The sequence below is a fragment of the Erpetoichthys calabaricus genome, chromosome 3 (genome assembly GCF_900747795.2).
Source record: "Erpetoichthys calabaricus chromosome 3, fErpCal1.3, whole genome shotgun sequence".
In the NCBI taxonomy this organism is placed as follows: Eukaryota; Metazoa; Chordata; class Cladistia; order Polypteriformes; family Polypteridae; genus Erpetoichthys; species Erpetoichthys calabaricus.
Window position 1 is genome coordinate 242,935,752 of NC_041396.2, and position 16,976 is coordinate 242,952,727.

At 38.2% G+C, this 16,976-nt stretch overlaps 1 protein-coding gene across 15 annotated transcripts in view; it reads right to left on the reverse strand.

Moving 5' to 3' along the window:
• ptprk (protein tyrosine phosphatase receptor type K) overlaps window positions 1-16,976 on the reverse strand; it is a 615,224-nt gene that overhangs the window by 166,552 nt on the left and 431,696 nt on the right. For all 15 annotated transcript variants that reach the window (XM_028797925.2, XM_051924122.1, XM_028797923.2 and 12 more), the window contains exons 9-11: window positions 16,729-16,838; window positions 9,290-9,491; window positions 8,294-8,399 (exon numbers count right to left, since the gene is read on the reverse strand). In XM_028797925.2, coding sequence (XP_028653758.1) covers window positions 8,294-8,399; window positions 9,290-9,491; window positions 16,729-16,838 — 418 coding nt within the window. The remainder of the gene's footprint in view (window positions 1-8,293; window positions 8,400-9,289; window positions 9,492-16,728; window positions 16,839-16,976) is intronic.

Sequence of the window (16,976 nt, forward strand, 5' to 3'; positions counted from 1 at the left end):
CCTAATTGAAAGACAATGTGAGACATGATCCTACTTCTTCCTGCAGCATATACAAGTAAGTAAGTATAAGTAAGTATACCTCATAAAATTTTTTTTTTTTTTTTGCTATAACTAGGGGGCTTTGCCCCCCTGGTCGCTTCGCTTGCCCACCCCCTTAACAAGTTACATATAACTATGAGTGTGGATAGGGATTTAAGACAGATCTCTAAACAATTGGAAATCAACAATTCCACTATACAGAAGGTCATCTACTAATGGAGATGTGTCAAACAACTGCCAACTTATCCAGGCCAGGCCATCTCAGTCTTTAAAAACCCCAGCATTTCATCATGGGAGCTACAGGTAGCTCTTGCCACTGTTAATGCCAAAATATATGAGTCTACTTTTAGAAAGAAGCTACATTAATTAGATATTCATGGGGGTTGTGCTAGGAGGAAACTTGTGCTGTTCAGAAAGAACATCAGGGCAAGATTACAGTTTCCCTATGCATATCTAGACAAAGACCAGGTTTTCTGGAACAATGTACTCAAGACAGACAAGGTAAAGGTTTATTGCCACAGTACCAGAAGACAAGTTTAATGAAAACCAAAGAAACAATTTGACCAGAAGAACCTGACACCAACTGTATAAAGGATGGTGGTAGAAATATTATGGCTTGGGGCTACTTTGCTTCATCAGGACCTGGACAGCTCACAATCACAAAATCCACTTTGAATTCTTAACTGTACTTGAGGACAATGTTAAACTGTCTGAGAACAGAACCTCAACATGGCAATGAACCCTAAAATTGGAAAAGCCCCCAAGGAATGGCTGAGAAGAAAGAAATTTTGGGTTCTGGAATGGCCAAGTCAGAGCCGAATCCCACTGAGATACTGTGTGGTGATTTGAAACAGGCTGTGCATGTAAGGCACCTGTCAAACATCACACTGTTGGATAAAATTCCCCCAGTCAATGGTCCCCCAGACCAAAAAGTGATCATGCTCTGGCATTATTATTATTAATTCCTGGACAAATAACTGTAAATTTGGAACCACTTAGGAATCTCTGGTCAAACAGTAAATACAATAGGATGGTTTATAAAAAAAAAAGATTCTTAAAAAAAAAAAAACTTATTAAAAAAAGGCTTCTAAAGAAAGTCAGAAATAGTCATAAAAAAAAAACGAATTGGGGGAAAAAAGTTAAAAAATCTATTAATATTTCCCAAGGGCAACTTGTGAAATTGTTAGGTTATTCTGCAGAAATTTATTGGAAGTCACTCATTTACATATTCCAAGGCATTCAAGAAGTTCCTCCTGTCAAAATGATAACATGTATAAAATATCTTTCTAAAACCAAAGAACATAAAACACATTGAACACAACAAGAAAATACAGAAAAAAAAAAACCCATAACTGATATATAAAGCCTACTTTTCAAGACAAGACAGGCTGTATTTGACTGTCAAAGGCTTTGAGGAACAGCACTCTAATACTGAAGCAGATACTGAGAAGGCAGCACTATAGGCCATTTTACACTTCTTAACCTAAGGCTGGGTTTATGCTTCACAATACACGACGCATGCTCCTGCAGACGCTTCTGCTATGCAAGCATTGTACTGTTTATACTTGTGTGCGTACTTTATGTAAGTCTGGAAGATGTCACTAGGTGGCAGTGCGAGACATCACCACGGTGAGATAACATTCAGCTTTGCTATGTTGTGAATTACCTGAAACATCCATTAAATTCTGAGGACACCTTGCCTCAAAATCTCTGAAAAAAGATGGGATATTTACTGATTACATCCATCAGTCCAGGGATGCGCCCATTTCAGCAAGCTTCGGACTTGAGGCAGAAACAATCCCTGGATGGGGCATCTGCTCATCGCAAGGTGAATACAAGCACATACAGTGGTGTGAAAAACTATTTGCCCCCTTCCTGATTTCTTATTCTTTTGCATGTTTGTCACACAAAATGTTTCTGATCATCAAACACATTTAACCATTAGTCAAATATAACACAAGTAAACACAAAATGCAGTTTGTAAATGGTGGTTTTTATTATTTAGGGAGAAAAAAAAAATCCAAACCTACATGGCCCTGTGTGAAAAAGTAATTGCCCCCTGAACCTAATAACTGGTTGGACCACCCTTAGCAGCAATAACTGCAATCAAGCGTTTGCGATAACTTGCAATGAGTCTTTTACAGCGCTCTGGAGGAATTTTGGCCCACTCATCTTTGCAAAATTGTTGTAATTCAGCTTTATTTGAGGGTTTTCTAGCATGAACCACCTTTTTAAGGTCTTGCCATAGCATCTCAATTGGATTCAGGTCAGGACTTTGACTAGGCCACTCCAAAGTCTTCATTTTGTTTTTCTTCAGCCATTCAGAGGTGGATTTGCTGGTGTGTTTTGGGTCATTGTCCTGTTGCAGCACCCAAGATCGCTTCAGCTTGAGTTGACGAACAGATGGCCGGACATTCTCCTTCAGGATTTTTTGGTAGACAGTAGAATTCATGGTTCCATCTATCACAGCAAGCCTTCCAGGTCCTGAAGCAGCAAAACAACCCCAGACCATCACACTACCACCACCATATTTTACTGTTGGTATGATGTTCTTTTTCTGAAATGCTGTGTTCCTTTTACGCCAGATGTAACGGGACATTTGCCTTCCAAAAAGTTCAACTTTTGACTCATCAGTCCACAAGGTATTTTCCCAAAAGTCTTGACAATCATTGAGATGTTTCTTAGCAAAATTGAGACGAGCCCTAATGTTCTTTTTGCTTAACAGTGGTTTGCGTCTTGGAAATCTGCCATGCAGGCCGTTTTTGCCCAGTCTCTTTCTTATGGTGGAGTCGTGAACACTGACCTTAATTGAGGCAAGTGAGGCCTGCAGTTCTTTAGACGTTGTCCTGGGGTCTTTTGTGACCTCTCGAATGAGTCGTCTCTGCGCTCTTGGGCTAATTTTGGTCGGCCGGCCACTCCTGGGAAGGTTCACCACTGTTCCATGTTTTTGCCATTTGTGGATAATGGCTCTCACTGTGGTTCGCTGGAGTCCCAAAGCTTTAGAAATGGCTTTATAACCTTTACCAGACTGATAGATCTCAATTACTTCTGTTCTCATTTGTTCCTGAATTTCTTTGGATCTTGGCATGATGTCTAGCTTTTGAGGTGCTTTTGGTCTACTTCTCTGTGTCAGGCAGCTCCTATTTAAGTGATTTCTTGATTGAAACAGGTGTGGCAGTAATCAGGCCTGGGGGTGGCTACGGAAATTGAACTCAGGTGTGATACACCACAGTTAGGTTATTTTTTAACAAGGGGGCAATTACTTTTTCACACAGGGCCATGTAGGTTTGGATTTTTTTTCTCCCTAAATAATAAAAACCATCATTTAAAAACTGCATTTTGTGTTTACTTGTGTTATATTTGACTAATGGTTAAATGTGTTTGATGATCAGAAACATTTTATGTGACAAACATGCAAAAGAATAAGAAATCAGGAAGGGGGCAAATAGTTTTTCACACCACTGTACATACACTAGCGTTATTTTAGCATCACCGAATCTCCAAACCTGCACGGAAGGCAACCGGAGCACACTGTGGAAACCCGCCAGGAAAAAATGCAAACTCCAGGCAGGGAACACCAGGGACATGACTCCCTGCTTCGAGGCAGCAGCACTACCACTCCGCCACCATGCCACCCCGACATGTGTAATTATTAACAGAATTCATTATTTAAATTAACAACTTATCTTTAATATATATATATATATATATATATATATATATATATATATATATATATATAGATACACACACACATACACTTTACTGTAATGCATTTCATCATGAAAGTGATATCAAGTATAAATCTAAAGATTCTAAATGTGCAGACAGCAGGAATATTATAAATTTAATGTGTTCTATGTTCCAATAGATGACTGCTGCTGCCCCAGAAGCACATATCAATTAACAGCCGTGTTGGTTTTAAGATGACGTTTATGGCGTTCTACTTTAATGATAAAATAAATACAAGATTAAAGTGGGCATTTCGAGATTAAAGCCGAAATTTCCACTTTAATCAAAAAATAGACTTTTCCACTGTGTTTCTAATTTTTTTCTCTGTGGTTCAAATATGCTCCTGTACATTCTGATGCTGTTGTGAAGGTTTTATATATATCTATATATACAGGGGTGGCACGGTGGCGCAGTGGGTAGCACTGCTGCCTCGCAGTTGGGTGATCTGGAGACCTAGGTTTGCTTCCCGGGTCCTCCCTGCGTGGAGTTTGCATGTTCTCCCCTTGTCTGCGAGGGTTTCCTCCAGGCGTGACCCTGTGACCCACGTGACCCTGTGTTCGGATTCAGCGGGTTGGAAAATGGATGGATGGATATATATACAGTAATCCCTCGCTACTTTGCGGTTCACTTTTCGCGGATTCACGACTTCGCGGATTTTATATGTAAGCATATCTAAATACATAACGCGGATTTTTCGCTGCTTCGCGGGTTTCTGCGGACAATGGGTCTTTTTACTTGCTTCCTCAGTTGGTTTGCCCAGCTGATTTCATACAAGAGATGCTATTAGCGGATGGCTGAGAAGCTACCCAATCAGAGCACACGGTTAAGTTCCTGTGTGCTGCTGATTGGCTCAGCGACGGAGTGTTGCATTAACCAGGAAGTCTCATCTCACTCATTCATCATTAACGTGCTAATGCTTCAGGGGCCGTATCCAAGCACCAACAGAAGATGCAAATGATTGCAGAAAAGGTAAAAGTTTTGGATATGTTGAAGGAAGGGAACAGCTACACCGCTGCAGGACATCGATTCTTTTTATTTAAAAAGGAGGAAAAGCATATAAGATCTACGGCCGCAGTGTCCTTTAACCAGGGTGCAAAACGAGTTGCAAGTGGACGTGATAAGGCAGTAGTCTGGATGGAATCTGCTTTAGGAATCTTTGCAACAAGGTCGACGACGTCATGACCGCCTACAAGCTGCTACGTGTACTTCGCTATACAGTAAGTGTAAACTTATCTACCGATTTCATATTGCTTAGCAGTTGTCCCTGTTTTTAATAGAGTAAATGGTGGGTTGTAAACAATACAGGGAGGGTTTAAAAACGTCCAAATACACGTTAAATAATTAAATAAATATAGTGTCCCTACTTCGCGGAAATTAGGTTCCAAGGCCGACCGCGATAACTGATCTCCCGCGATAAGTGAGGGATTACTGTGTGTGTATATATATATATATATATATATATATGTGTGTCACTATGATAGGGAATAAGTGACGGTTGAATATAAAAGCACCACAAATGCATTTGTATGTTGGCATTTTGCTTTGCCACATCAAACCATTCAGCAAACATCAAAGCACGCACATCGATTCTGTAGGATATGCAAAGTAGCTTTCTGTCACATGTTGATAGTAAACTGAGACTTGATCACAATGCTCCCCCCGATTTTTTGCTGGTACTGCAATTCGCGCACAGATTGCTTTAATTTCTGAGGGCGTGCTCAGAGGACGCGTCAAATGAACACTGAGAATGTGTGGCAGGAACTGAAAACCACCTTGATAAAAAATTCAAGTAGGAACGTATAGATGGAAAGGATCAGAAAAATAGGGTAATTTAAAACCTTACCAATTAGAAGCTATATTTTGTAATGAAAACAAGATCTTATTAGTAACCAGTGCAGTTTCTTCATAATGGGTAAACTTGTCTGAATGCTAGAGTAGCAGTATTTACATGTGTACAGAACCACAGAGAAATTCTGACTTGCATGTCTGGTTGTCACTCACTGTTTTGAGCATGCTGCAACAAAATGCTGTCTATCAGATAAAAACAGCCTAAAACCTGTGTAGAACTGTACATAATGACAAACTGCAAGAAAGGAAGCACTGAGGTGTAGAATAAAAAGTATGCCCATGGCATATGTATGCAGTTACCAGTACTATTTATACCAATGCCATCTCAATGCAATGGGTGGAGTGAAAACCTAACTGGAGTGCTTCAAAGAGATCATTTAAATGCATACGTGCTTGGAGTTATTCTGCAGCAACACATTCAAGGACTTAAGATAAAAATGGGAGTAGAGAAATAGGCATATAATCTGCCAAAGATTCAGGATCAATCCCTTACTCCCTTAAAGTAGGTCAGAATGCTACAGTATTCATTAAAACTGCACTGTACAAACAATGAAAGGATAGAGAACTGAAAGGCACAAATTAATCAGTGAAGTAGGCATGATGTCCATAGAATAATCCTTACTAATTTAAACTATCAACAAGATGGAGGGTTAAAAAATAAGTTAACATTTGTCTGGAGTTTTGAGAACACACACATTTATGTTAGTGATATTTATACATTAATTCCTCATGCCATGTAAAGTTGTGATGACTCTTAAAGGCAAACAAAGAATCTTAGTGACAATGGGCTACATGTTTTGTTTTTAATATAACAAAAACATACTGGCAAGCAGCAACTGTGGAATGTAGAGTGTTTTTTTTTTTTTGGTTATTGTTTTATTTAAAACAATATGACCCAATCAGGGCTTAAGCAACACTACTAATTTGAAAATAAAAAAGACCAGGGTTTAACACACAGTAGCAAGATATGTTAATGCAGCTTTCTGTTAAAATAAAAATTCAGCACATCGAGTTTATAACATGCACACAGCACCATGTGCCCTGAGCTCAACTCTTCACCACTGCTTCAAGGTCATAGGAGCATGCTATTCCTTTTGCAGGTGTCAAACAAAACCTGAGAAAAAGGCACATGCCTGCAAATATTCCCCTTAGTGTGAATGGATGTCCAGCAGGCACTTTTTAAAAGCATATTGTAAGTAAAAGTTCTAAAAATAAAGCAAAATGCTCACTACCCAAGTGTCTTCATGTAGTCATAAGGATATCAGTGAAAGGGGTTTATTTTCATTGTATGTTTTAGCATTTCAACAATGACCGACTTCTGAGAGAAGCAACTGAGAGATTAACAAGCATCTTAACAGACCTAAAAAGTTATGTGGCACAAAGATTCAAAGGTCAGATATAACAAGAGACCTGAACAATACTGACCTAAATGAGGCAGTGGCAACCGATAAAGTGTTTCATTTTAAGGCTTGTCTGGAGTTTGCCAGAATGCAAGCAAAAGACCTGGTTAAACTTAGAACACATTTGTGTGTTTGGGCCAAAGTTCACAGCACTGTATGTGGTGTTACCTTAATACTCCCCAAAAAGATTTAAAGCTGCTGCAGAGAGAGGCTTAATTAAACATTAATGTTTGAGGTTTGAATACTTAAGCAAGCACCACATTTCAGTTTTTGACCAAAGCCTGACAAATGCCTAATTCTGTGGCTATACATTTGGCATATTGGGCATTTATGTTTAGAATTAGAACAAAATATGCACAGAAGAAAGCGGTGTAAGAATAATTTATAATGTTTCAAAAGAACCTTATCCTTCTGGAATGCACAAAAGGTTGTGCAGGTTTCTGTTACTGTGAAAGAACCTTAAATTCAAAAACCTTACAAATGCACTCCAGTTATGATAGTTTATTATCCACAGAACAGTAGATACTACCAAGATATAAACTCAAAAAACTAAAGTTAATTCCAAAAAGGACTTCAGAAATCACATATCAAAATATCAACTAGGAAATCAAATGAAAGCTTCTGAGGAAGACATTTACTTTTTATGTTTCTGTAAAGCAAGGCACATTAATAAATTGTCTTTCATTACAGATTTGATGGAAGACAGGGAAATGTCACTCAAAATTAACGTGTCCCAGAGTATTTTAATAAAGCTTTGAGACATGCCAAGTAATATTTAATAGCTACAACGTGATTTGCAGTGAAGGCCACTTCTGGGAGAAAAAGGTCAAATAGTTTGTATTCATCACTGTTGATCTTCTTTTCCACTTTCCCCAGCGTTTCCAATTTCCCAATCATATATGAAGCACACCACATAATAACTGATTTACTGAATTGAAGTGCTAGCGTTATCTTCAAATCCCTTTTATGACAACTACCTTCAAAACTCCCTATCCCAAAGATACAGACAGAGAAAGGGAAATGAAATGGCAGAGCCTGACAAAAGCAAATCAAATAAAAAAAAAGATAGGAGGATGATTCAGGTCTTGAATATCTAAATTCCCGGAAGAGTTTTACTCTTATTAACTACAAGGCTATTTGTAGACTTTGCCTAACCAAGAAAAACAAACCTCCTGACAGCAATGTCAAATGAATACAGCTTGGAAATGAAGCACTTTATTAGCTGCTAGGCAGCCTGCCAATCTGTACAAATTGAGCTCTGCTCACACATTTACCTGATAGGAGCACCTTTGGCCTGAGCAGGTTTTAGCATTACAGTGATGGTAGTAGAGGTTTCATTCAAAAAAGCATCAAACCCATCATAGTCTGGCAAAGTTGGGGCTAGTCAGAAAAGGGAAAAAAAAAATTACTTTATGTAAAACAAATGAACACGCTTGTTTTCATACTATTACATCAAAACTCTAATTCTAATTTTTGTTCAACAACAAGTACATTTTTGATGCAAACCAACTAGATTCAAAACAGCATTGTTACTAAGATTTTCTGCTACGAATTTATGATTTTTAGTAATCTTAAAGGGTTAGTATAAGGCTATAGATATAAACATGTATAGAAAAAAAAAAGTTCAATAATCCAAATCAAAAACCCCGCACAGCTCACCTAAAAGGATATCGGGGGAAAACAAAAGTTCACTTAATATGAGCGTATAACAGCATTATTCTTTAATTACACAACAAAATCTAAAGAGAATGAATGAAAAAATAAAAAAGGTATGACCTTCTTTCCCAAAATGTACAAAAGATCAATCCATGCATGACACAGATTTTAAAACTTAACACACATCAATGCATGTTGGTGTAAGGTCAGAACATTAAGTTAGAGCATTTTTAGGACTAACTTATGAGGGACACTTATTGGGAAGGGTCTTGCCATATTACACACAAAACCTAACATTTATCTGTTGTATGTGACATACATTTCTTCAGTATATACACCTTTTTTTCTCTCATCTGCTTAACAAAAAGCATTCCATCAGAAATTTGCTTAATGGTATATAGTGTTCTGTGTCCTTACTCTTGAGAGAAATACTAATTCCTGTAATTTATAATTTTGCATTGCCATTTTATGGCAGAATAACATTTGCTGTTCAGTATGCAAATATTTGCTTACTTTGGACTCTACCTTTAAAACGCATAAATACTGTACACACAAAACCAAAACTGCTTTGTAAATTAATATAAAACACTCTTAGAAGTAGCAAAAATAATTACCTGATATATTGGTTGTCACATTTAGGACTGTTGGAGGTCCAAAACCTTTCACAGTGCTGGCTCGAATTATGAACTGGTATGTGGTTCCAGGATGCAACTGAGAGAAAATATGATGTGTACTGTTCCATGGCAATGAAACAGTTACTGCAGGTCCAGCAACATGGAGAGAAGGATCAAATGACCGAATACTAGTGTAGCTGATCTATTAAAAAAATAAAAATAAAATGAATAATAATTATAACACTTACTCATGTGAACATACTTTCTGTGAAGCCTATAATGGTCAAAGTAATTAATTGTGCACATGAAGGCTGTAACATTAAAAAGTACACAGTGGGGCAAAAAAGTATTTAGTCAGCCACCAATTGTGCAAGTTCTCCCACTTAAAAAGATGAGAGAGGCCTGTAATTTTCTTCATAGGTATACCTCAACTATGAGAGACAAAATGAGAAAAAAAAAATCCAGAAAATCACATTGTCTGATTTTAAAGAATTTATTTGCAAATTATGGTGGAAAATAAGTATTTGGTCACCTACAAACAAGCAAGATTTCTGGCTCTCACAGACCTGTAACTTCTTCTGTAAGAGGCTCCTCTGTCCTCCACTCGTTACCTGTATTAATGGCACCTGTTTCAACTCGTTATCAATATAAAAGACACCTGTCCATAACCTCAAACAGTCACACTCCAAACTCCACTATGGCCAAGACCAAAGAGCTGTCAAAGGACACCAGAAACAAAATTGTAGGCTGGGAAGACTGAATCTGCAATAGGTAAGCAGCTTGGTGTGAAGAAATCAACTGTGGGAGCAATTATTAGAAAATGGAAAACATACAAGATCACTGATAATCTCCCTCGATCTGGGGCTCCACGCAAGATCTCACACCTTGGGGTCAAAATGATCACAAGAACGGTGAGCAAAAATCCCAGAACCACACGGGGTAACCTAGTGAATGACCTGCAGAGAGCTGGGATCAAAGTAACAAAGGCTACCATCAGTAACACACTACGCCGCCAGGGACTCAAATCCTGCAGTGCCAGACGTGTCCCCCTGCTTAAGCCAGTAAATGTGCAGGCCCGTCTGAAGTTTGCTAGAGAGCATTTGGATGATCCAGAAGAGGATTGGGAGAATGTCATATGGTCAGATGAAAAAACTCTACTCGTCGTGTTTGGAGGAGAAAGAATGCTGAGTTGCATCCAAAGAACACCATACCTACTGTAAAGCATGGGGGTGGAAACATCATGCTTTGGGGCTGTTTTTCTGTTTTCAGGACGACTGATCCATGTAAAGGAAAGAATGAATGGGGCCATGTATCGTCAGATTTTGAGTGAAAACCTCCTTCCATCAGCAAGGGCATTGAAGATGAAACGTGGCTGGGTCTTTCAGCATGACAATGATCCCAAATACACCGCCCAGGTAATGAAGGAGTGGCTTTGTAAGAAGCATTTCAAGGTCCTGGAGTGGCCTAGCCAGTCTCCAGATCTCAACCCCATAGAAAATCTTTGGAGGGAGTTGAAAGTCCGTGTTGCCCAGCGACAGCCCCAAAACATCACTGCTCTAGAGGAGATCTGCATGGAGGAATGGGCCAAAATACCAGCAACAGTGTGTGAAAACCTTGTGAAGACTTACAGAAAACATTTGACCTCTGTCATTGCCAACAAATGGTATATAACAAAGTATTGAAATGAACTTTTGTTATTGACCAAATACTTTTTTTCCCCCACCATAATTTGCAAATAAATTCTTTAAAAACCAGACAATGTGATTTTTCTGGATTTTTTTTTTCTCATTTTGTCTCTCATAGTTGAGGCATACCTATGATGAAAATTACAGGCCTCTCTCATCTTTTTAAGTGGGAGAACTTGCACAATTGGTGGCTGACTAAATACTTTTTTGCCCCACTGTATGCTAGTTGTACAAGAAAATAATACTGCATCCAACCACACTACTTAACAATGACAACACAATTGCCTTATACTGCTGGAAAATGAGCAAAAGTTTCAACAAACCTTTATCACTACCATACATTAGTGTCTATCTAATTTAAATAAGCATGGCAAATGCAGGTGGGAGTGGTATGGCGAAAATTGACTTAACAATGAGATCCCCCAGATCAAAAAGAGAATGCATGGCCTCCCTCTGAAATGTGTAGACCTCATAAGTATATTATGGTGGACAGGCTATCTGACAGCTGGCAGGAGATTGGTCTGAGGATTGCAAGAAGACACAGTCTATCGAGATGGGTCCAATTGCAGACCTTCAAAGTCCCGTTGAATAGTTAAATGGACTGCTAGTTTTTAATCCGATCACTGTCCCACAACCGTAATCTTAACCATAGTGTAACTGGGCGTTTCGTGTAAAATCACTGACGAATAATGCAAAATGACAATCTCCTCAACAGAGAGGAATACTGGAATTCCACAGCTGGAGACTATAGCAGCTATCACTACGGGCTCTAGAGAGAGATGGTATTCCTGAACCAGGAAGTGATCCTAAGGACTACCCCTAGGAGAATGATTAAAGGCTACTTCTATTTAATGGCCATGCAGCATGACATTGAGAAAACAGGCCAGAGTTTAAAAGAAACAGTAATGGAAGGTGAGAAAGAGAAGAAGTTTGTGTGGGTCTAAAGAGGTGAGTGAGCAAGCCACCCTACCTGAAAAGCAAGGAGACAAGGTAATGCAGGAAAGCCCAGAGAGGGTTTTTTCTTTTAGCCCTTTTTGTGCTTCATCACTCTTTCCATTGGTTTCTCTATTTATTGTGTGAGCAGCCCAAATTAGTGAACCTTGAACCTTAACAGTTATGTCCTTTCAAAATGTAATACTTGGCCAAGCCTCCTTAGACCTTGTTTCTTTAATGTAGATGTTTTTTTCTTTCTTTCTGAGACCACATTTCTATAACTGTAAACCTGACAAAATGCACAAAATATTTTTGATGGGAGCTACTTACAGAGTTGATGCAGGCAGTCATCAAGTTATTTATGAACAGAAGCTACCAATTAGGTTTCTTTTTTATGTATTTTTTATAGTACAAGCAGAAGACAATATGGAACCGATTCACAGTCCTTCCACTTCAGTACTTTCTTCAATGTTAAGATATTTAATCCTATGTATTAAATGTTTATGTTAGTGATTATTTAACTATAAAAACCTAGAATGTGAAGTGTTAAGTTTCAGCAAAATATTGATTCAAGCTATAGCATCACTAATAGAAGAAATATGTCCACATTCAGTTTTCTAAAAGATGCATTTTCTTTAGTATCAGCGTGAAAAGGCAGTAAATTACAAATGCTGTGATATCTCTAAAGTTAGCAGGCAACACTGCCCATTTCTAATATTGTATTGTTCTGTATGTAACCTAAATGAATATTCACATTATTTGCCTTATTTGGCATACAAATAGATCCTGAGGCATTTGTTAAACATTAGACACTTATTTATAATGTTATGGCATAACATTAGTACATCAAAGTTTATTTTAAACATATGATTGACTAATATTACAGAATGTAGGGCTGGGCGATATGACTCAAAATTCAAATCACAACATATTTTCCTATGAAATTTTACTCAAAAACTTGGCACCTAGTTATATTCTTCTTTTAATCATTTTGATGTAATGGCAAAGTAATAACTTTATATGACTTACTTCGTAATATCACAGGCATAAACAAAATAAAATATACACATTAACGCAAGAAAGCAAATTTTCTGCCTGTACTTTGGTAGTGTAGGAGTAAAAGCTTTGACTAAAGTTTTTTTTATGGCAAATCTACTAAAGAGCATATTGAAACAGTTTTATTTTTAACATGTTTTGTAAACAAGTAAACCATAGCAAGAACAAGCATTCAAGCGACTTCATAAATTTTGTACAAGAAATACAAGTCCATCAATTGCTTATGGCTTTAAACAAAGCTAAACAAACAGTTGAAGCAAGCCGGAGCAGATACAAGTCATCAGAAGCGCATCCAAGTTCTTTAGATTGTCTTTGAAATAAAGATGATATGTAATGGACAAATGGTCACGGACAACTTTTAACACTGGGAGAGCAAATACTGCAAATCAAAGCACAAGTTATTCAACAGACTCTTTAAACAATTAAAGACTGTTTATAAAGGCATTGTACAAAACATTTATCGGGGTGGAGTGTTGTGATGTAAGATTTTTTATATAACTTGATAAATATTTTGTATGTCTATTTGTAATTTAGGCAAAGCAATGTAATTTAGTGTTACATTAATGTGTTTATGCCCCCCCCCCCCCCCCCCCTTTAGGAATGGGTCTCTGAATTTTATGGCGGGGAAGGGGGGGGGGGGGGGGGGATTAGGGGGGGAGGGGAGGTGCCTTAAACCAGTTTGGCGAGTATTTCTCTGCTTAAGTCTTTCAACCCCCGCAAGGAAGCCAAGTTACCTTAACATATGGTTTTGGGGCAGGTGTTAAGATGTTCTATTTCCCCATTGGTCTGAGGTATGGCTGTTAAGAATTGGCTTGTCTCTGAGGCCTTTAAGTACTTTAAGTACTTTAAGGACGCCCTATTGGCTCTAGGAGTTGGACAGAACATCTATAAATTTACTTGCTTAACCTCACACTATCTCTCTTACTAACCAACATATGATGAAGAACCATATCTCTCTTACTAACCTCTGATGATGAAGACAACACAATGAAGAGCACAGCTCGGCAGCCATATTGAACAGGCTTGCGGCCAATTCTGAAGAAAGTTGAGCACCAATGATGCTTTAACTAGAGACATTTTAAATAATTAACAAGTCTGTTTGCCGCCTGAACTACACATCACCATTTAATCAGGTTGTATGGTTGCCAATATTCAAATGTACTTTGTATATTATTATTTATGAATATTACCAGTAATACATTGTTTTATGTGTAACTTAACTCCTGCTTGTCTTTTACTACACCTAATTGCCTATAGATGTAGAAGGAAAGGTGGGGATAAGTTACATACTATAATACCTTATAAACAAGGGTAAGTCTGGGAGATTAGGCATTCTGACAAAGGCTACATATTAATAATACAATAGGGGCAAGTAGAGCAATACTTTACTCTACCAAGACAAAACAGTTGGTTATCTGGGCACTGATAAAAGCACTTCTAAAATACCTTTAACAAAAAAACAGCAACATTAGCCATAAATATATAAACACTGTTACAATAGGAAATCTCAAATATACTAAAAGGTAACTAGAGAAGAATATAGATAATGGAAAACATTTGTGCTGTACTGAAAGTTCAAAAGAAAGTTGCTGATAATTTTGAAGTAAGTATTCGGAGGGTACCAGAGTGAAGCAGATATACAGGTGCTGATCATAAAATTAGAATATCATGACAAAGTTGATTTATTTCAGTAATCCCATTCAAAAAGTGAAACTTGTATATTAGATTCATTCATTACACACAGACTGATGTATTTCAAATGTTTATTTCTTTTAATTTTGATGATTATAACTGACAACTAATGAAAGTCCCAAATTCAGTATCTCGGAAAATTAGAATATCAATTAAGACCAATGCAAAAAAAGGATTTTTAGAAATGTTGGCCAACTGAAAGGTATGAACATGAAAAGTATGAGCATGTACAGCACTCAATATTTAGTTGGGGCTCCTTTGGCCTGGATTACTGCAGCAATGCGGCGTGGCATGGAGTCAATCAGTCTGTGGCACTGCTCAGGTGTTATGAGAGCCCATGTTGCTCTGATAGTGGCCTTCAGCTCTTCTGAATTGTTGGCTCTGGCGTATTGCATCTTCCTCTTCACAATACCCCATAGATTTTCTATGGGGTTAAGGTCAGGCGAGTTTGCTGGCCAATCAAGAACAGGGATACCATGGTCCTTAAACCAGGTACTGGTAGCTTTGGCACTGTGTGCAGGTGCCAGGTCCTGTTGGAAAACAAAATCTGCATCTCCATAAAGTTCGTCAGCAGCAGGAAGCATGAAGTGCTCTAAAACTTCCTGGTAGATGGCTGCGTTGACCTTGGACCTCAGAAAACACAATGAACCAACACCAGCAGATGACATGGCACCCCAAACCATCACTGACTGTGGAAACTTTACACTGGACCTCACACAACGTGGATTCTGTGCCTCTCCTCTCTTCCTCCGGACTCTGGGACCTTGATTTCCAAAGGAAATGCAAAATTTACTTTCATCAGAAAGCAGCAGTCCAGTCCTTTTTGTCTTTAGCCCAGGCGAGACGCTTCTGACGCAGTCTCTTGTTCAAAAGTAGCTTGACACAAGGAATGCGACAGCTGAAACCCATGTCTTGCATATGTCTGTGCGTGGTGGTTCTTGAAGCACTGACTCCAGCTGCAGTCCACTCTTTGTGAATCTCTCTCACATTTTTGAATGGGTTTTGTTTCACAATCCTCTCCAGGGTGCGGTTATCCCTATTGCTTGTACACTTTTTTCTACCACATCTTGTCCTTCCCTTCGCCTCTCTATTAGTGTGCTTGGACACAGAGCTCTGTGAACAGCCAGCCTCTTTAGCAATGGCCTTTTGTGTCTTGCCCTCCTTGTGCAAGGTGTCAATGGTCGTCTTTTGGACAACTGTCAAGTCAGCAGTCTTCCCCATGATTGTGTAGCCTACATAACTAGACTGAGAGACCATTTAAAGGCTTTTGCAGGTGTTTTGAGTTAATTAGCTGATTAGAATGTGGCACCAGGTGTCTTCAATATTGAACCTTTTCACAATATTCTAATTTTCCGAGATACTGAATTTGGGACTTTCATTAGTGTCAGTTATAATCATCAACATTAGAAGAAATAAACATTTGAAATACATCAGTCTGTGTGTAATGAATGAATCTAATATACAAGTTTCACTTTTTGAATGGAATTACTGAAATAAATCAACTTTGTCATGATATTCTAATTTTATGACCAGCACCTGTAATGAAACTGGCAAGGCTTCAAAAGAATTCTCCTATGACAAAATGTAGTAGCCAAGGATTCCACCATAGCACCCTAATGCATACTAAGAAGAATAGGCAGCAAGACAGGTTTCAAGTTTACCTGGCTATAAATAAAGAAAAGCTTAGGGGTGTAAAAAAATACCTTGGGGCTACCACAGTAAACAGCAGCTGGGAAAAATCCTTGCATTAATGCCCTAAAAACAATGCTTGACTGGAGTATGCCGATTCATTTTATATAGAGAGGACATAGGTTAAAAGGCAGTGAAGTAATGGGGCAAGAAAGTGAGTGGGAAAAGAGATTTTCTACAATGTAATCACCAGCAGGTTACCCAACTCATTCACACAAGGTTCACATCCACTGGATTCACTTGTGTTTACTTTTAGTAAATGCTGCAGTTTCATGAGTTTAAAAAGGAGAAGATGCATAACCTGAAAAAACATGTTACAATCACCCGACTTTTTTTTTTTTTTTTACACCCTGACAAATGTTCCTTTTAACAGGGCTTTATTACCTCATACTGAGTGATGATACCATTTGGCTCCAAAGGTTCCTTCCAGTGAAGAAAGATTTTATCTTCAAATGGCGTTGCTTTCATTGACTCACTGGGAACAGGTCCAGGCACTGCATTAAAATTGCATAGAGACAAAGTGACTCGACTAAATCTTGTCTGCATTTTATTTGACAATAACGTGACTATAGAAGAAACTTGATTGCTACCAGCTAATCTTATATTTAAAAGGTATAAAATTTTGGGATAAA